The sequence below is a fragment of the Emys orbicularis genome, chromosome 11, assembly GCF_028017835.1.
Source record: "Emys orbicularis isolate rEmyOrb1 chromosome 11, rEmyOrb1.hap1, whole genome shotgun sequence".
In the NCBI taxonomy this organism is placed as follows: Eukaryota; Metazoa; Chordata; order Testudines; family Emydidae; genus Emys; species Emys orbicularis.
This window is the reverse complement of record NC_088693.1, coordinates 58,810,315-58,834,778: the sequence shown is the minus strand read 5'-3', so window position 1 is coordinate 58,834,778 and position 24,464 is coordinate 58,810,315. Positions and strand designations below refer to the sequence as shown.

The 24,464-nt window shown below is 46.2% G+C and overlaps 1 protein-coding gene across 1 annotated transcript; it reads left to right on the top strand.

The window, feature by feature from the left end:
* The first annotated feature begins 1,922 nt into the window (after positions 1-1,922).
* Positions 1,923-24,098, top strand: FLACC1 (flagellum associated containing coiled-coil domains 1). The gene is made up of 15 exons (XM_065412873.1): positions 1,923-2,026; positions 2,714-2,788; positions 3,538-3,595; positions 6,607-6,743; positions 7,904-7,924; positions 9,824-9,917; positions 10,992-11,053; positions 13,384-13,481; positions 14,631-14,683; positions 15,429-15,528; positions 16,825-16,928; positions 17,536-17,598; positions 19,156-19,245; positions 21,760-21,869; positions 24,032-24,098. The coding sequence occupies exons 1-15, from the start codon at positions 1,923-1,925 to the stop codon at positions 24,096-24,098; spliced, it is 1,236 nt and encodes a 411-aa protein (XP_065268945.1).
* Positions 24,099-24,464: the final 366 nt, after the last annotated feature.

Here is a 24,464-nt window from a genome sequence, read left to right as displayed (position 1 = left end):
GGGAATAATGGGCTTCTTACACTCTGTACACCTATTTCTCTCTCTCAAGTTTCTTGTACACCCTTAAATCATTTCAGATGGACTCTCTGGGCAAAAGAGTTTTGTGCACTCTCTCTTTAAGATGGAATGAATATTAGTAGCCAATGAAGTGGCACTCTCCTGTTTCCATGGTGACAAGGGAAACTAACCTTGTCTAGGGAGAAGCAAAGATCTTGATAAGAAACAGGACCTACAAGGGCTGCTTTTTTTCATAAACTTCCAGGGGTTCCAGTCTCTGGAAACGTCTGGACCCAAAGGATAAAGCCAGCTGCTGTAGGAGAGTAACACAAAATGTAAGGGTTGTTTGTTTGTTTGTTTTCCCCTTGTTTTGTTGGCGATTCAGATCGGCAAAGGGGACACAGTCCAGTACTCTTGGGTTTTGTGTTTTAGAAACTAAAGAACTTGAAACTGCTGCTAAGACCCAGAAATGTTTTTAAAAAGCTGTTAAATCCAATCCAGCATTCAGACAAACTGCTTGAGGGCTGAGGCCCCAAATAGATTTCAAGCTGTTGTTTTTGGGGTTTTTTTTGTTTTTTTTAACAAGTGGAGCGGGCCTGATTTGTAGAGGTGCCAGTACCTGAAGCTCCCATTGATTTTCAGCTGGAACTGTGGACCCAAGAGATATAATTGATTTATCTTTGTTGTGGGCTCTGTTCATCTATGGGTTTTCTAAGCGTTTTTCAGCAGATTAGGGTGTGGGGGGGACAATCTCTCAGCTTTATGTACCTGGGAAACAGGAAGTTTTGCCTGAATACTTGGCCTAATTTTTTCCATTTCTAAATGTGATCTCATTACTCTTAGTTCTACCTCCCTTGTTAGCACACACAATAATCCCTTCCAATACTTGTAGGCTATTACCATGATCCACCCCCCACCTTTCCCTTAGTCCTCTCCTAGCTCAATCTAGGCTACTTTAATCTTTCCTGTATTCCCCGATAATTGTTCTTCTCTAAAGTGCCTCTACATTCTTTCTAGTGTGATGATTCCACAGCTGAGTAGGGATGGTGTCAGCAGAGGGTAATTTGGTAAATTTGTTACTGTTTTTTCCCATGTTCTGTGGAACGTGGTAGGTGGCCAGGAAGAGAAAATTCCATGGCAGTTTTGAAGAGTGGATGACAGGGACAGGATGCCAAGGGTCTGGGAAGAGCACAGAGTTGAAGGCAAATGGAGAGTGCAAAATGGAACCCATCAGTTGTTAGGGTCTTTAGAGCCTCACTCATGATGCACCTGGCATACTACTAGGAACTGTCAGACTAGGTTGGGTACCATGACAAGCCAGAGCCTTGTACCTGTGGTTACACTAGTGATCAGTTATCCTGGTGTGGGTGCACCATAGGCATATACAGCAAGATGATTGCCTGCCTTCTCAGTGATGTTATAGCTCTCCGTGCAGGCCAAAATTGCATTGATCTTTCTTTGGATCTCCAAAGGATGGATTTGTCCCAGCCCTACTTGTAAATGAAAGTAGTGAATCTCCATGACCATTTGAAAGTAGCCAGCTGTGAAATCTCCAAAATCCCTCCCCTGTCCACTGTGTGTCTGGGGCGGATCACTGTATGAGTTAGGTAGTTGGTGTAAATAAGATGGAAAGATACTGTGCTTGCATATGAGTATAAGATAAAGATCAGACTTGGGAATCCTTAAGAGTGAATTCTGTGCTCAGATACACGTGTGTAACTCTTACAGAACTCAATGGGAGTTGCATGTATGCATCCAAGGGCTGAATTTGCTGTGTATACTTGGCTGTGTTGGTCTCCCATAAGAAGAAGGTGATATTTTATCTGACTTACAAAAAAATTCCAAAACTAGTAAATGCTTCTGAATCTTCATATCTTTATTTCATCTCCAGCCTTTTGCCAAGCCAGGGTTCCTGCTATGCAAACATGTCTCATTCCCCCTTTTTATACTGTGCCTGTTGGGATCCTTGGAATGTGAGGGGTAAAAGGCTAATAAAGACCATGCCAGGCTTACCGAATCAGAAAGCCAGGTAAGCAGAAGCCATTGGAGGAAGAGGGAATGCCATTCTTTCTAATGCTTAACACCACTTCTTGTGTTTATCTTTTATTTGGGCTCCATTAATAGTTGGGGGGGGGGGTGTTGTAAGTTATATATACCTATAGAGAAATGTGTTTAAAGTTACAGGTAACTCATGTGTATACTGATTTTTATACAAGTAATGTATTACCCTTTTATGTTATGTATGCCTTTCCACATGTATTTTACACAAGTTATATTGTAATGAGTTTAGTGCTGGTGTCAGGTGCTGTGTATGTCATTTCTGTCATGCTTCCCGCAAGCTCAGAGGGAAGAGATGGGACTATGGGAGGGCACCACTGAGAGGTTACTGCTTAGATACACTACAGCTTATCTTAGCAGAATTCCAAGAGGCCATAACCCAAACCAAGTAACTGGAGACTTGCTGTAACATCTGAGTATAGATTCAGGGCCAAAGTCTGTCCAAAATTACACCCAATGCAATCTTATTGTGATTGTGCCTGGGGTGTGGCAAGGATACAGTCCGTGCCCACTATGAAAGAAGCTGGCTAAAGGACTGCTGCCTCCGGGAAGTATAATGCTTGGCTGCTCTCAGAAGGCTGAGTTGCCATGATTATGTAAACCTGGTTTGTGTCTGTTCCATAAATATGTCTGAATACTGTTTATATTTTTAAATCAGGTCCTCCTCACTAGGCATGATCTTGAAAAACCAAAATAGTTTCCTGTTTGCTCTAAAACCTCCCAGCACATCCAAGTAAGTATTTGTCTTTTTCAAGAAGAAGAGTGGGGGGCTCAAGATGGTATGTGACATGAAATGGCTTTCCAGTGTGTACAGGTGCTAACTCTCCCCAACGAGCGGCTGTGTTCAGCAGAAAACAGATAACTCTTATTAGCAGTCCCAAGACTTCACATGACTAACAGGCCAATAGTACTGATGTTATGGTAATTTACCCATGAAGCACTGAAGCCTCAATGACGTGGAGTCTCGCCAGTGAATGCATGCACTCTTGCTGCGCTGCCTCCGTCCTTCCGCTTAGGCTTGTCACAAGATTTAAAAAAAAAAATGGACATCAGGGTTTGTCAAATGGCACCTGGACACACAAGCTGAAACCCGGGCTGTCCGGGTGAAAACCGGACAGGTAGCAACCCTAGCTGAGTGGTGGTGACTGCCTAGTATAGAGCACCAAAACCTCTGTGAATGTGGCTGGTGTTATTGTACATTCATATATGGTATGTGACAAAAAAAAATCGGAGTCCCTCAGATAAATAATAACATACAGAGATCACAAGCAGCTCTCAGGGAAACTAGTTGGCAAACTCAGTATAGCTATACTCACACATCAGTACGAAAAGGGGCACATCTTTGTTCTCGCCACCCTGGCCGCCCACGAAAACTGAGCTTAACTGAGTGCGCCTGGCTCTGATCTTTGAAGTGGAGCAGTTTTAGTCCTTGAGCAACTCTACTTGTCTGCAACTCTCTGAGGAGGTGCTTTTCATTTGCAGAGGGATATTGCCCAACAGAAAATATGGATATCGACTACGAAGCAGAGAACCACCTGATGTGAGTAGAACAGGTGGGATCATTTGCAGTAAAATGCTAACAAGAATTTCTTCTTCAAGTGATTGTATATGTGCCTCCCACTCTTGGTGTGCCCGGGCCCCTCACACAGTCATTGGAAAATTTTCCCTCAGTGCTACCCATCAGGGCAACTCGAGCACCCTCTGCTGCCTCGCGCCACTTGCACCGATATAAAGGGCCCAGCCGCCCCTGAGCTCCCTCAGTTCCTTCTTAGCACCTGTGAGGATCGTTGGAATTGTTTGTTGGGTGTTTGACAGTACTCTTGGTGTGTCCATTATAAATTATTTGTAGATAGCTTTCTAGACTTAGTGTGAGTTTTCATTTTGGCCCCAGTTGTTTGTTTGTTTGTTTGTTTGTTTTTCTCCATTACTTGGTACCGAGGGATGCCTTGGTCATAGGGCTTCATACCATGAATCTCTTGCCTTAGGCAAATGCCCAGGAAAAACCCAAATTCACGCTTCTTGAAATGTTTAGGGGAGGCTCATATTCGGACTCTTGGAAGTTGGCTGGCCTCTGTTTGTTCACTAAGTCGCCACGATCTGAACTCTGTGCCCTCCTGGATACTAACTTTGTTAGATTAGTGGACAGACCCACTCAGTGTTTGTGGAGGTGTTTCCTTTGTCCACCCTCAGCCTTCGCTGGCTGGTGACAGACCTGTCTGCCCTGGGGTGGGCAGCTCATCTGGGCCCCCTCGGAACTCAAAGTTTGTGGCCCTCAAAGAATCTCTCTTCATATCAAAGCCAGAGAGCCAAGGATTGTCCACCTCACCTGTCAGGCCTTTCTCTACCTCATGTCAAGGGGAAGAGCCTGTTTGTTTTCACAGACAACGTGCAGCGATGTTTTACTTTAACAGTCGGGGTGGTCACACTTTGCTGCTTTGTCAGGAAGCAATTCACCTATGGAACTTTTGCATTGCCAGTTCAATCAAACTGAAAGCCTCTTACCCTCCAGGGGTGCAGAACAAGCTGGTGGCCCACCTAAGCAGATCATTCAAGAGTCACCACAAACAGACATATTTGGAACATGAAGTGCTGACAGTTTTGCTTCCTACAAGGCTGCAGTCCTGCTTCCATCACAGATGCTACCCTGGACAAACAGGCTATTACACTTTTCCCCCAATCCCACTCCTACACAGAATGATGCTAAAGAATAAGTGGGACCAGACCCAAGGTATATTAATAGCCTCAGCATGGCCTCGACGGCACTGGTTCTCCACTCTAGTGTATCTGTCAGTGGCAGCTCCAATTTCACTTCTGTTGAACCCAGACTTGATCTCCCAAGATCATGGACAGCTGCTCTACCCAAGCCTGTGGGCCCTTCATTTAACAGCCAGGAGGCTCCATGGCTAAATGCTAGAAAAGAGTCTTGCTTGCAGTAAGTTTGCCATGTCTTGTTAAATAGTAGAAAGCCCTCTGCCAGAACTGCTTACCTGTCAAAATTGAGGTGTTTTTCTGTCTGGGCTCGTCAGTCCAGGGTCTTGCCAATAGGGTGACCAGACAGCAAGTGTAAAAAATCGGGACGGGAGTGGGGGGTAATAGATGCCTATATAAGAAAAAGCCTCCAAAATCGGGACTGTCCCTATAAAATCGGGACATCTGGTCACTCTACTTGCCAATATAGTCGTCTATCCTGCATATCCTGGACCATCTATTGCACCTAAAACAGCAGGGGTTAGCGATTTCTAGTATCAAGATCCATTTTCCATCCCTATATGGGTAACCGTGCTATATTTCCTAATGATATGAGAATCAGGTTTGTGAAGGGCCTGGAAAAGTTGTCCCTTCAAATAAGGGAACCTATCCCCCTAGGGACTTGAACCTAGTTTTTGTTGACCCACTGTTTGAGCCTCTAGCAACATGGACTCATGGACCCACCCACTGTTTGAGCCTCTAGCAACATGGACTCATGGACCCACCCACTGTTTGAGCCTCTAGCAACATACTTCTTGCTGCACCTATTCCTAATGGTGGCTTTACTGGTAGCTATCGCTGTGGGCAGGAGGGTGGCTGAACTGCGTGCTCTGACATCCAAACCACCTCATGCAATTTTTCTAAAGGATAAGGTGTACTTGCACCCTCATCTGAGATTTCTCTCTAAAATGTATCTGATTTTCATAATAACCATTCAATTTACTTACCTGTGTTACCCAAAACCACATGCTAATAAAGAGGAGCAACATCTGCACACCATAGATGTTAGAGAGCGTTGGCTTTCTACATAAACAGGACCAAATGGTTTTGTTGGTTAACCCAACTATTCATGGCCTTAGCAGACAGAATGAAGGGTCCTCCTGGTCTCTTTGCTAAGAATTTCATCTTGGATAACTTCCTGCATTCATGTTTGTGATCTGGCAGGTATTTCCCCACCAGGCATGGTGTTAGGGCATGCTGTGCCAATGTTCAGGGGAAAACAAAGACCTTCACTGCCTGTAGTTCTTAAAGATCCCTTGGTACTTGCAAGAGCTGGGGTGTCAACCCCTCTAATCCTGAACAAACTTCAACTTGGCTCATTAGAATTCTGCCCAACTTCCCCCTGCAGTTAATCTGGATAAGGTATTCTTCACTTCCTGCCCTCAACACTGGGACCCTGCTGGGGACACCAGGTCAGCAGCAAAATTAAGCAAATTGTAGCTGCCTGGATCTTGGGTTCAGAGATGCCGTGCATGGCGAATGCCGGACCCAGGATGTGATGTTCTTTCTTGCTCCGGTGCTATGAAGGCAGCTGGAGGCCCTGTTGCAGAAACGTATGGGCTGCTCTTTACCCATGGGCCAGCATAAAACACAAAAGCCATATAATGGTACAGATCTGATTCTACTTGATTTTGGGGAAGGGTCCTTGGGTGGGGAATCCCATTTTTCCCTTCTGCTGGTACAGGGAATACTTTAGAAAACACTCCTGACAGTTTCAGAATGAGAGAGAGAGATCCCTTTAATGGGTTTAGGGTTCCAGACACTAGGTTTCCTGAGCTAAATATCTTCTCTTTTGGCCCCCAGGCTTCAGGGGAGTTCATAGAAATCTCACCTGGTTATACCTTGACTCGAAGTAAAGAACATCTCTCCGTCACGCTAGGGGAGGAATTTTTTGAAAGAAAAAAAGTTACTGAAGAACCGGCCCCGCGCTTTGTTCCCAGGTAATCTTAGAAAATCAGTTAAATGGCAAGAAAAGTGGTTGAATCTTAAAATGGTCCTGGTCCCCCACCAAAATAACAGTGTGTGAGGAACCTGTGAAAGCTTGCAAGAGGGGAGATGACCCTCATAAGCACATGCTGCATAGACAAGGGGCCTTTGTCCAGCCCAACTGAGTTATACTAGTGTAAAGCTGATGTGAGATCAGAATCTGCCCCAAGGTAAACACCTCGTGTGTGGTAAGAGGGAGATGAAGAGTCTGATTCTTCTCTAATTTAAGTAACTCGGGAGCGATTCCATTGACTTCATAGAAGTGAGAGCAGAATCAAGCTTCTCTCTGGATTTCTGGTTTGTGAGCGTTTTGGGTCCTGTTTGTTGTTCTGCACGTGGCACTCTCAGGGCTCTCACAAGGGTAGAAGAGAGAGGGGTGCACTGTCATTTGATAGTGCGGCTGCAATTGTAGAATCAGTTGTACAGTCTCAGCCATAGTGCTCTGCCTTCCAAAGTGAGGGATGCTACCAAAATCGCATTTATTTTAATGAGGGGAGTTTTATTTCTGTAACAAAAAATAACATTTTCTTAATGATGGAGTGTTTCTAAGGCAAACAGAACGGTAAGAAAATGGGAGAGCCCCAGGTTGGTGTGAGAGGATCATTCAGGTCCAAACTGAAGATCCAGTAAGAGATCTGATCTCAGCTTTTAGAAGAGACAATTTCTAGACCACTGTGCTAGCTGAAGAAAGTGTAACTTTGGTGCATCTGCCCAGGGTGTGTTCATAGCTCTCTGCTTTCAGGCAAAATATAGGACAAATAAATGCTTTGTTTCTGACTTGCATTGAAATGTCTGTACCTGGCCTTCTCACCAAGCACTCCCATCCACTTCACTGTCTATTTTTTAGCACCTACCACCAAGGGATGTGTGTGTGTGTGTGTATGGGTGTTGAGGCTGAAAAGTCAATGTAGAAGCGTTATAGGTTTTTGGGTGTTGTATAGTATCCTGCATTATGGGAGGAGTTGCTAATGGAACAAACTTCAGAGAACAGTCAATAATGATCCGCCTCTTAGATGCAGTCAGGTTTTTGCTTTGCAACAAACTCATGTCATCCGCTCTAACTCAATCTTCAGAAGTTTGATAATGTACATTTAATCTTTCACTCTCTTTGCAGAAGCCCAGTGAAACTTGAGACGTGAGTATTGCTTGTTTTGTGTTTGTTTTGGGTCAAAATCAAAAACTGTGAACTTTATGTACATTTTTAACCTCCTTCTCACCACCACCTGGTTTCATTCCTTACCCTGAATGCTGTTTCTTGGTTAACCAGTGACCGCAAGATGTGCTGTTATATACAAAGTGTCTCCCTCACCTCCTTCCACCCTGGAGATGGAACACACTTGTCCCACTGCTTGTTTTGTGTTGAGGGCTGGAAACTGAGTCTAAATGTAGATCTCCTGTAAGGAAAGCAGATGTTAAAGTAAGAAAATAGTGTGAATATTCAGATCTTGTTCAGTCAGAAGCCATTTATAGTGACTGAATACAGTTTGTAAACTACTGTGACATGAAATACACTCTGCTGAGAAGATGGGGATGACCCAAAATCTGGAGCCAAATACCCCTTAACTTTGTGTGATTTGGATTTGAATGTTGTGTTCTGGGCCTATCAGATGCCAATACTTGTGCAAATGTTGCAGCCCGTTAACATTTCAAATTATTCTGTTTTAAAGTTTAACATAATTTGATCATTAAGTTTGGTCTTTTCCTTTAAATGTTCTCATCCCTCCATTTGCTTCCTCTCTTTGGAGTGCTCTTGTGACCTTGAATCTGGTATCTAGCTGCCATTGGGAGGATACTAGAGCGAAGTGAAGTGTTCAGTAAAAGCCCCTCTGTGGTCTGGGGCCCAGCTTTCATTCTCTTAGCTCTAACAAGCTAAGAGGCAGCTTGTTTAGTCCCTTGAGAGGAGCACATCACGTGTTGCTCAACAATGGTCCTTCCAGCTGACTAAGTGGCAGCATTGATGGTCTCCAAGAGGAGTCCTGCCTGGTCCACCTTGGACAGAAAGGTGGTAGCCAAAGCATGACGTCTTCAGGATTCTGAAAAAGAGAGGGGATGACCAAAGAGGGTCACAGGGAAGTAGTGGATGGAGAAAGTTGCCCCAATTAAACTGAAACTTATCTAGAAGTCCTGAGCACCAGTAAGCAGATTAAAAGACCTGCCTTTTGGAGAGGGAATACCATCCATTCAATTTTAAATCTCATGCTTCCATATTGAGAAATGCCCTTTCTTTCGCAGATGAGAGCTGTAATCCTTAGAGACAGGTAGTGTTGCCAACTCTCCAGGATTGACCTGGAGTCTCCAGGAATTAAAGATTAATCTTTAATGAAAGATTGTCATGTGATGAAACCTCCAGGAATATGTCCAACCAGAATTGGCAACCTTAGAGACAGGGGATATACAAAGGGTGCTTTGATCACTGTTTACCAACCTTTCAGTGTCTGGGGTGGTCACTGTCAGAATTGGGATTGTAAAATTCACCAGAACACAGCACTGGAATAAATCAGAGACCCAAATGCACCAGCTCTCCACAAAGATGTCCCACATTCCGACCAGTGATGGTCAGTCTCTGTTTGCAACCACCCACCCTCTCCTCCTTCCCTCTGTGCATCTATACACCCTCCCTTCTCATTGTGCCTCCATGTGGGCAGGACGTCAAAGCTTGCTTTTCTCTGTGACCTTATTTTCCTCTGGTGGCCTTGTTGCTGCTGAAGGGAGCAGGAAAAGGAGCTGCACTGGAAAGTAGGTTGCTGGGCCAAAAGAGCCCAAAGGGAAGGGGACGGCATCCCTAATGAGTGGGTAAACCACTGATAAACGTTTCCTCAGACCCGGTGGTAAGACAGGCTGGGGGAAGATTACACACCCATTCTGCAACCCTGCCGCCTCGAGTGAGAGAAGCAGTGAGGGAGCTGACACCAGCCCCAGATGCTGAATTCTAGTAGTGATATTATTTCTATTTCCACCACTGCTCCTTTTAAAACAACAAGATTGTCCCAGCAATGGGCCCCGTGCATGACGGAAAGATGGTGTATCATTGTAGGGAGGATGTTATTACTGACTTAGAGGAACAGATTGCTGAGCTGACAGACATGATGGAGCAACTGCGCAGAGATCACCAGGCCTCCCGCAAACTGGTGAGTCCACCTGGTTGTCTGTCATCTATCCCTTCTTTTCAGAAAGTGCTCCATGAAGTCAGTGTCTGAGGAAGACTACAGGGAGAGGACTGACTAGACCACACAGCACTGCCTGGATCCTTTCAGTGCCATTATTAGTGAGTGACTGGCTAAAGTGCACCCAGATTGCTAGGTGTCCACATGCCTGCAGGAGGCAGTGTTGTCTAGCGGTTAGTGCAGAGAACGGGCAGGCGGGGAACTTGACTAATTATTTATGTGCCATAAATGTGGATTCCTTTACAGCCAAACAGCTGCTTCATGGAGGGCGGCATTTTTAAAACTACCTAAGTCACTTGAAAGTCACGGGGACTTGTGCTCCCAAGTGAGTTCAGCGCTTTTGGAAAGCCCACCTTGAACGACTTCCCTGCTGTTTGAAATTTAGAAGCATTGGCTTTGATTGCAACTGGTGACTGAAAAAAGAGCAAGGGGCTTAGGTCATGAAGAGATCTCTGCATAACCAACCTAGGATGGAAAACAGTTAAACAGCATGTTTTTCACGGGGAAAATGAATAAAAATAATGCTTTTTCTGTACTGGGATTGGAATTGTAGCTATCACAATTCTGAGCCCACTATGGACAGGATTTTTAGTAACCTGACTGGAGTTATGTCCTTAGCAGATATTTTCTCTCAAATAAATGGCAGGGTAGGTACGTTTACACCAGGGGTTGGCAACCTTTGGCACGCGGCTCGCCAGGGTAAGCACCCTGGTGGGCTGGGCCGGTTTGTTTACCTGCCGCATCTGCAGGTTCAGCCGATTGCAGCTCCCACTGGCCGCGGTTCGCCACTCCGGGCCAATGGGGGCGGCGGGAAACGGCGGCCAGCACATCCCTCGGCCCACGCCTCTTCCCGCAGCCCCCATTGGCCCGGAGCGGTGAACCGCGGCCAGTGGGAGCCGTGATCGGCCGAACCTGCGGATGCGGCAGGTAAACAAACCGGCCCGGCCCGCCAAGGTGCTTACCCTGGTGAGCCGCGTGGCAAAGGTTGCCGACCCCTGGTTTACACCTTAATAAAGACTTGTCTCCTTTCCTTTCAAGTTGGAGAAGGATATGGAAGAAAAATGCAATGAGATGCAACAGGAGCATGAGAATAAGATCAGGTACAACTGCTGTGCTGTGCAAGGAGAAAGCACATGTGTGAACTGAATGTTGGATACCAGTTTTCTCTACAAGATTTTACATCTTGTGTGGTTTTGGATGTTCAGACTAAGAGACAACATGGCAGTATGTCTTCTATAAAATGAGCCAAGCTTGGGATTGACGCACTGTGATCTCTATACCATAATTATTATTGGGGCATCCAGATCCAGTGGCTTTGAATCCAGGCCAGAATCAGGCTCACTTTCCAATCCTGGATACCATGGGAGCAGCGGTATCATGAGGCCATCTGTACTTAGATTTTGTACCGTGGCTGGTGAAGATATTGTGAGATTTTATTCTCTCATGATATTTCCATCATCCATAGGCCAAAATGTGACATGAACAGCCAGGGCCGGTGCAACCACTAGGCGAACTAGGCGGCTGCCTAGGGTGCCTAGTGGTTGAGGGCACCTAAAAGCCCGTTCAGGCGAGGAGGTGGAGTGGAGGTGAGCTGGGGCGGGGGGGGGGGGGGCGCGGGGAGGGCCGCCTGCAGTAACGGGGGGGGGGAGGCGCACAGGGGAACCGCTCTGCGCCCCAGATCACCTCCACTCTGCCTCCTCCGCTGAGCACACAGCCCGTGCTCTAAGTCTCCTCCAATCGGCACCGCAAGTCTGGGAGGGGAGGAGAATTAGAGCGGCGCCAGCGTGCTCAGTGGAGGAGGCAGAGCGGAGGTGAGCTGGGGCGGGATCCCCGGGCGGAGTTAGCTTCCGCGGCGGGGGGGGGCTCCCCGGGCGGTGTTAGCTGCCATGGAGGGGGGCTCCCTGGGCGGGGTTAGCTGCAGAGGGGGGGTAGCTGCTGCGGGCGGCGGGCTCCCCGGGCGGGGGGGGATGGCAGGCGGGGTTAGCTGCCGCGGGATGGGCTCCTCTGGTGGGTGGGCGTGGTTAGCTGCCGGGGGGGGCAGGTGGCGGGGTTAGGTGGGGGGGGCACAAGGTGGAAGTTTTGCCTAGGGCGCGAAACTTCCTTGCACCGGCCCTGTGAACAGCTGTTCTTGTGAGATCTTAGGCTGGACGCTTTCTTGGAGTAATGGGAGGGCATAGCAAGTGTGTCTGCCAGTGTCTCAGTGTTTTCCTTTGCTGACCAGCCTAACCTTGACTTCACGTTGTGTTGGGGACATCAATGTTTCTTTCATGTCCCTACTTTGTCCAGACACTTAGGGCACCACGCTGTCTTCAACTGATGAGGTGCTAGGTGCCATCCGCACAGTGTTGGCATCTGAGCCCACAGCATGATGGACCTTACCGTAGGGGCCTTGCATACTTGCTGAATGAGTGGTGACAAATCTGAGCTGTGCTGCTCTCTATGGCTAACTGTCACCCAGGATCCATCAGCGCGCTCTTGAAGAAGAAAGAATAGAGCCAGCTTGGTACAATTGTGCCTCCCGCCCCCACCAGGACTCTCAGATGGCTAACGGAGCCTTTTGGCACAGTCCTATCTCCCTACTATACCCAGCTATGAAGTCTGAGTTGGAAACGATAAATCTACATTTTTATAAGGTTCCTCCTCGCTGAGGTATCAATTGTCAGCAATGATCTCGTCAGCTTGGGAAAGGTTATTGAGAAGGTGGGGTGATGGGCTAAGTCTACCAACACCCGACTTCCTCCAGCCACCCCATGTGCAGTAAACTCTGACTTCACAAACCAGAAAATATACATTTGAAACTAATATATAAACTGACTTTAGATGCCCCTTGTACAGCATCACTAAATTCTGCTCATATCCATCAGCTCATTAGAAACTAATGCACTTTAAAGAGAGAAAATGCAGAATGAAAGAAGAAAAATAGGACCAAGAGCAAATAAAATAAGATAAATGACTAGCTGGGACATGCCCAGCACGAACAAAATAGATGATGGTGTGAGATGCCATAAAGCTTCTAATGGCTACTTGTTTAGGAAGATCTGCATGACACATCTGCAAGCCTCTCTGCTTATCAAATTACACCCCAGGTTCTATTTTCTCCACACACAAAGAGCAACCCTATACTTTCAGCCTGGTTGACTTTTATTTAAAAACAAGAAAGAACAAAAGTAAAGTCTCCGGGGATATGCACAGTGTGTCTCTCCTCTGGTAATTTGCATCTGAACTGACCACAAAATGTCAGCTGCCTCCTGCAGATTCCTAGAAATGTAAATGTGCAGTGCACAGAAAACAAAATAACGTACACAGTTACAGTCACCTGGCCAGTCACCTTCTGTAATGATTCCATCACTATAAACCATCAAGTGGGTGGCGGAGAGGAAAGTGTCTCTATGGATCTCTGCATTGATGTGCTTGTGCGTTGGTCACACAGGGAACTCCAAGAAGCTCACTGTGCTGAGCTCCAGGCCTTGCAAGTGCAGTACAAGAAAGAACTGAGGACTGAGAGGGCCTCTGCACAAGAGAAAATGGGTATGGACAGTCTGATCCCTGTTGTTTTCATGGTTACTCTGAGCTGGAAACTCCTGTCAGGTTCTTTCCCTCTCTAGCATATTCACAGCAGCAGACTCCCTTTGGAAGCTCCCCTTGCCTCTCAGTGTTTTGGTACTGAAAGCAAAGAGGGGTCTGAGCCGTGATTGTCAGTACTAATTGGGGAAGAGGGATAGTTGTGAAGGAAGGTGGCTTGAGGCTGGTAGTGTGCCAGTCCTTTAAATGCTAGCGTTGTGCTGGAATTATAAACTGACGTCGGGAGTCATGTCCAGATCTGGATTAGGTTTAGACTGGGGTCTGTGTTCTGAGGCCGAATCAAGGTTTATGGTTGAGATTCAGTTATGCCAAAGTAGGGTGACCAGACGTCCCGATAAAATCGGGACCGTCCTGATTTTTAGGTGTTTGTCCTGCGTCCCGACTGATCTTTGTCCCGATATTTCGCTCCGCCGGCAGTTTTTGTTTTGTTTTGTTTGCTCCGCCGGCGGACCTCCTTCCCCCCGTGTCCCGATATTTTCTTCCTCTCATCTGGTCACCCTATGCCAAAGTCTCATGCGGTCTTGAGAGATTTCAGTCCAAAATAGCAGGAGGGAATTGGAGATCACCTGAGCTCCTCAGATTTCTGCTGCTTTGAATAATGCTCAGGTTTCCAAACAGATATTGATTTCAGGGGGAGGCTGCCCAGAACACTTCTTGGATGGCCAGCCAGAGCTTCTGCAATTTGCTCGGTATTTTTGTAAACAGAAATGAAGAAAATCTTTCAGATCAATGAGTGTAGCCCAGCTATTTATTTATTTAATTTTGGGTGCCTTTTGGTGCTCAGAAAAGTCACTGACCGTTGTCTTCAGGCCAGCTGTAGGGTCAGCAAATATTCCACGCAACCTGCCCCAACCCAGCCTCAGTCCCCTTCTAATTCTGAGCCGCCTTTAAAAAAGAGAATTAGTTTCTTCATTCTTAGTCCCATACTATGTGGTGGAATCTGTGACATAGACGTGTCTTGTGGGGTCTGGACTGAGATGCCTAGTCCACTTTCATGTTACCTATTCAGGGTTTTAGTGCAAATCCCCATGGCTGAGACATTCGTGTTAAAATTGCTGTATTAACTAAACATCTTGTCCTTCTCTTGTTGCTCAGAGGGGATGCAGAAGGAATACAAGTATCTGAAGAATGCATTCCGAATGTACCAGGTGAGATTTCAGCAACCCTGCAGTGATCTCCAAAAGTGGATCAAGTCCTGTTAGTCTAATGCTTAGGGCTTGGCTACAACTACCGTTTAAGTTGACGTAACTTACATCACTCAGGGCTGTGAAAAAGCCACCTCCCAAGCAACGCAAGTTACATCAACCTAAGCGCTGACCAAACTGGTGCTCTGTCGGTGGGAGATGCTCTCCTGTCGGCATAGTGCAGCTGCGCCGATGTAGCACTGTAGTGTAGACTAGCCCTTAGTTTCATAGGAAGGTACTGCAGTGAGGGCACTCATCAGATTCACACACACACACACCCCCGCCATCCCCATTGGCACACAGGGTCCCCGATGTGCTGGATTCACTGCAGTTCCACTGTGGGTAAGGAGGGCAGGATATCCGAAACCCAGGGGTGGGGACACATATCCTGTGCACCACAGAACATAACTTCGGTGACTGCTAGCAGGAGCAGGCATGATGGATGCAGCTGGAGGTGTCTCCCTCACCCCTGTGGAGGAAGAGGGGTGTGCAGTGGCCACAGAGGCTGTCCCCCCAAAGGATCTCCCTCCTTCTGCTCCTTTAGCCTGGGGAGAGCTCCATGGTACAGCACTTTGGGATCTGTGGATGGAAATGGCTATTTAGTTGCTAACTATCTTTTTACAGCATAATTGGAGGCAATGTGGGAGATTCAGGAGTCGTCAGGGTTTTTGGAAGATTTTCTGAAAATGCATATTGTCTGTGTGTGTAGGACAGTGTTTCTGATGAAATGGAAGAGAAGTGGCTGAGAAGGCAGGCTGAATGGAAGAAGAGTGAGAGGACTGAGCGGGAGAAGGCACTGTTACAGCAAAGTGAGTAAACAAGGACACTTGTATTTACATCTGTGGAGGCAGAGCCGCAGCTGATTACCACTCCACTGCCCCCAAGCTTAGGCAATCCGTTCTGTTCAGAGGGACACCATCAGCTTCCAATGTAGTGAATTAAAATCAATGAGTTGGAAATAGTTTTAGTTACTACATTTGCCTCTGAGTCATTTAATTGTTTGAGATCTGCCTTATTAACTGCTAGGATGTAAATACCAGATTATCCCAGTCAGTTTTACTGACTCTTCTAGGTCTGGATGCAATAGAGTAACTGGTTGCTCTCCATTATTCAGTGGATGGAGAAGAACCCAGGAATACCTTCTGCTCTGGTTATTGTAACTTTTCTGTGATAGCAATGAGTATTCCTGAAGATTTTATATATTCAAGGCCTTTGGTTCCATGCCTGGTTACAAAAAATCACTTCTGGGCTGAGACCAAGCATGACGCTTCCTGGGATTTTAAACAAACAGCAACAAAAGAACCTTTTATAAGTGACTATAAATAAGGGCTTAGAATAGAAGAGCAACCTACTGTTACTCACACCTTCTTGTCAACTGTTGGAAATGGGCCATCCTGATTATCACCACAAAAGTTTTTTTTCTCCTGCTGATAATAGCCCACCTTAATTGATTAGTCTCATTATAGTTGGTATGGCAACACCCATTTTTTCATGTTCTCTGTGTGTGTGTATATATATATATATCTTCCTACTGTATTTTCCACTACATGCATCCGATGAAGTGGGTTTTAGCCCAAGAAAGCTTATGCTCAAATAAATTTGTTAGTCTCGAAGGTGCCACAAGTACTCCTGTTCTTTTTCCTCCATATTGTCACTTCAGCAATGTGCTTATCTCTTCCCTGCTAGCCCATTCTGTAGGAAGTGTGCCCCTGGGTAAGGACATATTTCTGGCTACGTTGTACATTGTGCCACATCCCAGAGCCTCGCAAAGTAACACCTGTGACAGCTACAAAGTTACCATGCAAAGAAGAGAGACTGCAAGAGTGGGAGAAGGGAGCAAGACGATAACTGGAAAAGTGATCCAGTGTGTGGGCATGTGTATGGGGTGAGACTATGAGAAAGTTCTCCTTCGGGGCACACCCAGTGCTGTCATTCGTTATCTGGTGCTTAGATACCATAGTGCTAGGGCTGTAGAAATATTGAATGCAGCTGAAATGAGTCAAACACCTCATATCCATGTTACCACGTACATTTGTGTGCCTCTTATACAGAGTTAAAATGGATGATTAGGAAAAGCCCTCTGACCTCTGTCTTTCTCTCCACAGAGCAGGAATTGATGAAGAAATTTGAGCTGGAGAGAGAGCAGCTAAAGAAATCATCTCAGAGTGGTAACTCCATGATGAATAAACACTCCCAACAGGAAAGAGAGGTAGCTAGTCCTGAGGGAAGCATAAAGCTACATGTTGAGGTGCTGCAGTTCCCATGAACTCTTATTGCCAGTAAAATAGTAGCAGGTTTGTTATAAAATCCATGTGTCTATGGTGTCACTAGCCTCTGTTTTCCAGAAGCTGGGAATAGGCGATGGGATGGATCACTTGATGATGATAACCTGTTCTGTTCATTCCCTCTGGGACACCCGGCATTGGCCACTGTCACGAGACAGGATACTGGGTTAGATGGACCTTTGGTCTGACCCAGTATGGCTGTTCTTATGTCTATTTATAAGGCTCCTATTGCTCAAAGGCTCAAGGGCCTGATGCTCTGAGTAAAGGGAGAGATGGGGACAGGCTAGATTCGAACCATAATCACAGGACAATTCTGTTAAACCCCAGGGATCCTAAGGAGTGTGGGGCATGTCAGACACCTTCCAAAGCACCAGTCACTTGTATTTCTGCCTAGCAGTTATTGTCTGGAAGGTCGTGCGTTTGGTTTCGCCTGTTGGATTGTGCGGGTGGTTGGAATCGGCTGCTCACTGATGAGCCTGGGAATGTTACAGACGTGCCATGAACTGTGCACAAACTGTGTGTCCTTTTCAGGAGTTTATTAAACAGCACCAGGAAGATGTGGAGAAAATAAAAGAGTTGCAAAATATCAAGGAGGCAAGTATGGCAAAAAAAGGAATGCAGTGCCACTGGAGCAACTGTGTCACATGGTACGGTCTAGATTTCTGAGCAGTTCACTCGCACCCAGTCAGCAGGACGGGACTTAGCTGAGGTATTTCGCTTATGGAGGGGATAGTGCAGACTGATCAGCTCCCCTTTTGTGCACTGTTCTGTAATAGGAGAAGGAGCCACTCAGGGAATTTAACTGTAATTTCCATTGGAAAACGAAGCTTGATTCTGGGTTCTTGATGTAGCCCTGGTGCTTTTATAAAACCTGAAATAAAAAACTTTCCAAATAAGGGCAGACCCCAGACAGGGGGCCTGGCTGGCCAGCGAGCCACATGGCCTGGGTGTCTGAAGGCTGTAATGGTTTAGTGCAGCCTCTGCTGTCTGGGCTGCTCTCGATCCCTGACTGTAACATAGAGCTCTGGGTTTCCTCGGGGAAATGTCTACACTTGGAGCTGGGGGTGTGATTCCCAGCTCACTTGAGGAGACATACCCAGGCTAGCTCTCATTGTGCTGGCATGCTAAAAATAGTGTATCTGTGGCAGAATGGGTTGGGGGAGGGGCCAGCTGCCCTGAGTATGTGTCCATCCAAGATCCTAGGCACATCCTCAGGGTGGTTAGCCCATCCCCACACAGCTACACTATGTTTTATGTGCTAGCTCTGATTGATCTAGTGCGAGTAGGACTCCTCGAATCACACCCACCGCTCCAAGTGTAGACATATCCCCTCAGTGGGGGAGTGGTTATGTCTGCTCTCCTCTAGGAGTGGCTCCCACTTCACACGCGGCTGCTCTGTAACTTGTAGCCCCTGCACCATTGTGTGTGAAGAGGTAAATCTAGGGACCATTCTAGCTGTGGGCAAACTGGACAGCTCCCTAGGCCAGCCAATTCTGCCTAGGGCAAGGGGTGGCCTGGCCAAACCTGAGCAGCGCAACAACCCCAGCTGCTTGGCTGCAGTGCGACTCACTCACATTTGGCCCAGCTACGTTCCCCCCCCCCCCCCATGGTGGAGGGGTGGTTGGGCCAAGCCTGAGTGAGTGGCACTGCGAGCTGATGCTAGCCCCTGCTCTTCTCCCATAACCACCTAACCATCAGAAAGCTTGCCATGCCCTCCCCTCAGCCTGAAAACCTGACGTGCCCCCTCGCCCCCCATGCTGGTCTCTGTCCTAAGGAGTAGGAGGGGTGTGGAACACTGAAGTTTTGCTTAAGGTGGCAGATTATCTTGAGAGGCCTCTAGGTAAATGAAGTCCATATGCAGGAGAGCTTATGCTTGACTCTCCTCTAGCCCAATTAAGTACAAGGACAGCATGGGTAACTAGTTGGCCCCTACCAATAGGAATGAATCCAGCTCATAAAATCAGGGCAATGGTATGTCCGTGCTTCTGTTCAGGTCAACCCTCGCCCCCATGTGGTGCAGACCGTGACACAGGTATTGGAGATGGATGGCAATGACTGGGAGAGGCTGATGGGGGCTGCACAGTACATTGGGCTAGAGAGAGAGGAGCCCATTTTATCCAAGTGAATGTGTCTGTGTTTTATCCAATCAAGTCTCTGGAAGCCGATTTGAAGGAGAAGGAACAGATTCTCAAGGCGCTCACCACAACGATGCAGAACGCTCAGGTGGAGCTTAAGAAAGAGGTGGGAGAGCGTGTGTGATGTCATCATGAGTAAGGCTAAGATTTTGTCAGGGATATTTTTAGTAAAAGTCACGGAGAGGTCACAGGCAAAGAAGAAAAATTCACAGAAGCCGTGACCTGTCTGTGACTTTTACTAAAAATATACCTGACAAAATGGGGATCTGCGGGTCCCCACACCGCCTGAAGCAGGGCAGCTGCGCAGGGGCTAGGAGCCATCACTTTGCTTATGTGTCACAGAGGCCCTGATTTGGCTTGAAACTAGTCTCTCTGGGCAAGGAGGTGTTTGCAGGGCTGGCAGTTAAAACATGGGTGCCATTTGCCAAACCAGTTTAGATACTAAGGAGCATACACATCACTAAGTTTCAGTGGGACTTGGGCTCCCAAGTACCTACATCACTTTTGAGAAGGGGATTTAGGCTCCTAGGTCACTTAGTTACTTTTGACGATGTTACTTGCTGTATTTTATCCTTTAAACTGAGCACCTTTGGTCTGGGAATTATTGTAACAATGGCCCTGATTCCCACGTTTATCGTCTCCATTCACGTTTCAGAGCAGAATTGCTCTTTGTTGTGCTAGAAGTAGTTTCTTGAGTCTGGATAAGGTTGTGTCTGAATTTTGGTTTATCGGAGGAGGAGCAAATGTAAGGTTGTTTAGGTGTTGCACAAACAGCAAATTCCAGCACATGGCTATGTGCTCATGAGTGGTGTGTTAAGGTTGGGGGTCAGAATTGCACAGTTAACCTTGGTGGGAAGTTCCACGTTTTACAGTGATTGGGGTGAGGTTATTGATGTGTGTACTGATCCATAGCTTTTAGACAAGCACTTACATACTTCAACTGTTACCATCCAAACCTTGTTGTCGGCCAATTTCCTTTTTTCTCAATAGTGCTAAGGGGAATAGTGTTGGGGTCTGGAGGACAAGGGGATGCATGGTTGGGGGCAGGTGTTAAGGAGGGTGCTGAGAGTGTTGGGTGAGACGCAGCATGGTGTTGAGACTAGGGTGACCAGATGTCCCGATTTTATAGGGACAGTCCCGATTTTGGGTCATTTTCTTATATAGGCTCCTATTACCCCCCACCCCCGTCCCGATTTTCCACATTTGCTGTCTGGTCACCCTAGTTGAGACAGACTTTTGGTAGGATCCATGGGGAGAGTTGTGAATTAGGAGCCTGGTATAGGAGATCCAGCAGGAGGTGTTAGGGGAAGAGAACCTGTTTGGGGAGTTAATGAGTGTCATCAAGATATTTGCAGGCTGCATGCAGAGGCAGGAGGGCATAGGCCAGTGAGCCCCAGGTCCTGGGGTGGAATCCTTTCTGACACTGGTTGGGAATTCCCTGGCAAAATGAGGCCTGTCACCCAGTGGGCAAGATTTCCCCTGTGCTGAGGAGGAAGTGGGATGTGTGTTGGGTGCAACTTCTAGAATCTCACGTTGAGCCCTCACAATCGAGACATCCAGAATCAGTGGCCATGTCGGAAGAGGTGGGCTGTTTCTGCACTTCTAAAGTCAATTTTCTGGTGGATTGTTTCTGTGCATTTCTTTGACGTTATTAATATCTGCTGCTGGATTCAGACTTTGGGGGGGGGGGTGGGCATCATCTTGGTGCACAGAACATAATTTGCATTAATATTATAACAAATGACCGGAGAACTGCTGTGCTCTATGCCGTAGGTCCTATACACAAGTAATAGCTGACTGACTACTTCTCCTATAGCTCACATGGTAGGGGCCTATGCTTTTGGTGCAAGAGGAGCTGAGTTCTATCATCACCGTTGCCAAGAAGTTTCTAGACACCATCGCATTGGTGTCTGCCAATGAAATTACTAGAGGCCCAAGCATTCGTTACAATACAAATGCCAGTTGGTGGCATGACCCGTTCAGTTATGTCTGAGACAGATGAGGGGATTCCCTTCCCCACTCTGTGGTTGTGGTGAATTTTCTGTATAACCGGTGAGGAGTAGCTGTACCAAGGATATGCTGACAGCCTCTTAACTGCAGTGATGCTCTGATTATTGCCCTCTTGTTAGTTATAAGTAGGGTACATCCTGCTATAAGAACAGTGACCAGTGGCATTCTGTTTGCAGAGAGATTACTGTGGTGTCCACTATAGAAGCAAATGGGAAATTAAAAGCAAGTGTAACTGACTATACCCTGCTGGCAGGTCAGCCTTTTGTGACTAGCTACTCTGGGATCCCACTCCCTGTTAGTAATGAGTCTTTCTATTGCACTCTGATGCTGCACCACCATAGCCCACCTTTCATACATGTTCATGCTGTCTCACCCAGCAAAGAACTGTCAGTGTTTGACCATTCTAACAGCGAGCTTGGGCTGTTCCTATAGCAGAACAATTGATCTGGAGGAAGTGTGGGGCAGAAGTTTTTGCCTGCTTAGACCGGTCCAGACTGATTTCTGTGTTTCTCAGTCATCCCTGCTGTCTTGTGTCCTGCCGTTGTGTAAAACGACTGATCCTGTCTGGGTACAGCAAGTGAATAACTACCCGGTGCTCCTTTTTCCCCAGAAAAGCAACCTGATGGCGTTGGAGAAAAACATTCAACAGAAAATCTCGGCAGTTGAATTAAAACACCAGCTCAATATCACTTCCTTGGCAGATGAAAATGCCGTTCTGAGGTAGGAACAAAATCTAAGTATTTCAGCCCAGATAGCTTCAACTAGCAGCACTCAACTACATGAGCATTTACTAGTTCACTCTTTTTAATCATTCTTACTTACACTACGAGGCTTTGTCAGTCCTTTCATTCGCAGGAACAGCTGATTTTATATCCAAACATTCTCATGCAAGTGCCATCTGCCAAGCAGTTTCAGCAGAGCTGCGCTGCCCACATGGAATCACCAAGATGGTCTATACATTCCCCCTGCTCAAACTTTGGTGCCTTAGAAAAGCCCCACAAGAAGCTTAGACAGCCTGTCAGCTTCCAGAACATGGGCTTGGCAATCAGTGCAGCTGCATGTAGTTTCTACATATCTGAGCTCTCAACAGAGAGAATGTTAATTATACTTGTTCGGTGTTTCATGATAAACCCATTCTGACACACAGTTACTGGAAGAATCCTCCCCTCCAAGCAATATGCACATCAGTGAGGCAGAGGCTGGCAGTAGCTATGCCAGCCACGTTTTTAAGAGTGCACTTTTTTCATGTGAAACAATTATCCAAACCCTATCAAAAGTATCCCAGTCCTTAAACTAATGATCACCTACAGCATGGGAGACGCAGGAAGTGAAACTAACCAGTCTGGTTTCACTAAGGTGAGTGAAGTGTAAAGAAAAAACAAATGGAGATGACAAGGTTAGAGTGTTTAAAACACATTTTCTAGTTCTAATATACAAGATGGTGTTAACACAGAAAAAAATGTGTGTCTTTTGGAAGGAGGGGAGGAATTTTTTCCCATTCTTGGTCATTAAATCTCCGTTCCCTTCTTGAAGCAAACACTGTCGCAGTTTACTGGAATTAATAAAGGGAGAGGATGCTGTGAATTGCTGGCCTTCCACTGTTCAGTTTGGTGGCCTCATTTTAACTCATCAATGATCATTCTCATTGCTTACTGTGGAACATGGCACTCAGGTTCCACAATAACCAAGATGAATCTGTTGCTGGGCCAAGATTTAAGCATATTAATGTATTGTTTACTAAAGATCAGGGCTTAAGTTACAATGGAAATAGAGCTTCTGCTTATGTCTGGCAAAGGAAACCCACGTGTGGAGGTTGTGTGGGAGCTGAGCATGCTTCCTATCGTGTGAGAGATCTGGTGACAAACAATCAGTAAACTGATCATAACTGTGAGTCTGCTGAAGTCGGTGGAGTTGCACCTGCTTATCTGGCAGTCTTTAAATTCTGTAGCCTGTATAGTAACTGTAGCCAATGACTTTAGTTTATTCATTGAGGTTATGATTAACGTGTGTCATATATAATCATTGTAAGCTAAATAGAGTTAAATTGTAGGATTATAGAGATATATGAGATTCATCAGTATGTGGAAGGGATAATCGTGTATTAGATATCTAAGTAGGGCTGAAATGCAAGGCCTACGGGCTGAGGCCTGTAAGATTTTAGCTTAGCCATACTAGGCAACAGAGTTAAGAAATGCTAATATAAGTGACCAAAGAATAACCTCACGCCCTAAGATTACGGGAAAAGATGTACCACTGGGCGATATTGCAAAAAATTAATAGTAAGAGTAATTTTTTGCTTACAAGATACTGAGTAGTTACATTTTTCTAACACATGCCCTAACCGCAGGGTGCACAATGTACGTAAATGCTAAAGAGTTATAGACAGAATCACATTATAAAAGGGTGCCCAGAGCGGGAAAATTGAGCTCGCTATGGGAAACTTCAGCAGGAACCATCCCTCTACTGATGATCAATCCATGAGAGACCCATCAGATCCTAACACTATTGTTAAGGATGTGAGTATAAATATATTTGTAACTTGTGTATGTCTGTATAGAATTTCTATATGCTTGGCTAATCCTAACTTTAACTGTAACTTTAATAAAACTTGTAAAACAGACTAGATCTCGTACTTGTGAATGTCTGTGTGGTCACCACCCTTGGTCTTTGTGTTCCTAGAGACTCTAAATCTGAAGCAAGCAGCAGAGGTGATTTTCACTCTGCTAAGCTTGAAACTCTAGCCACCAGAGTAGAACCCATGATGGCGTAATACCACATTACAAAAGTCACTTTCAATAAAATAAAAGGCGACATAACAGAGGCAGATGGGAGTAGATACTCTACTGTCCCTTTTGTAACACTTCCCCTTCCTATCCCCACAGACGCAAACTGATCACAAAGAGCGAAGAAGCATTTAACGAAAGAGTCCGGCGAAAGAGTCAGGTGTGAGGACTGCTCTAGTGGGAATGTGACCTTGTTACTAAGGGAAACTTGCTGATGATGGTAAATACAAACGTAGCAATATGTTCAAGTTTATTTTCCATTTCTGTAGGCAATGCCAAATCTGCAGTCCCTCACTCTTCCAAAACCATATCAATCAATCATATCCAAGGTGTCATGTTTTTGTCCTGTCATTTCCTTATTCTCTATCCTGTATTGCTTCAGGCCACAAGTCTGCTGCAAATCACTGTCCTTGCTTTGTTTCCAGACAGAGAGATGGAAGCTGGCCCCAAGTGTGTGTGCTGCACTATGATGCTCAGCTGAGTCTTATCTCTGCTTAAGCTCTCTCTTACCAGGCCAGGCTGGTGTGGTGTA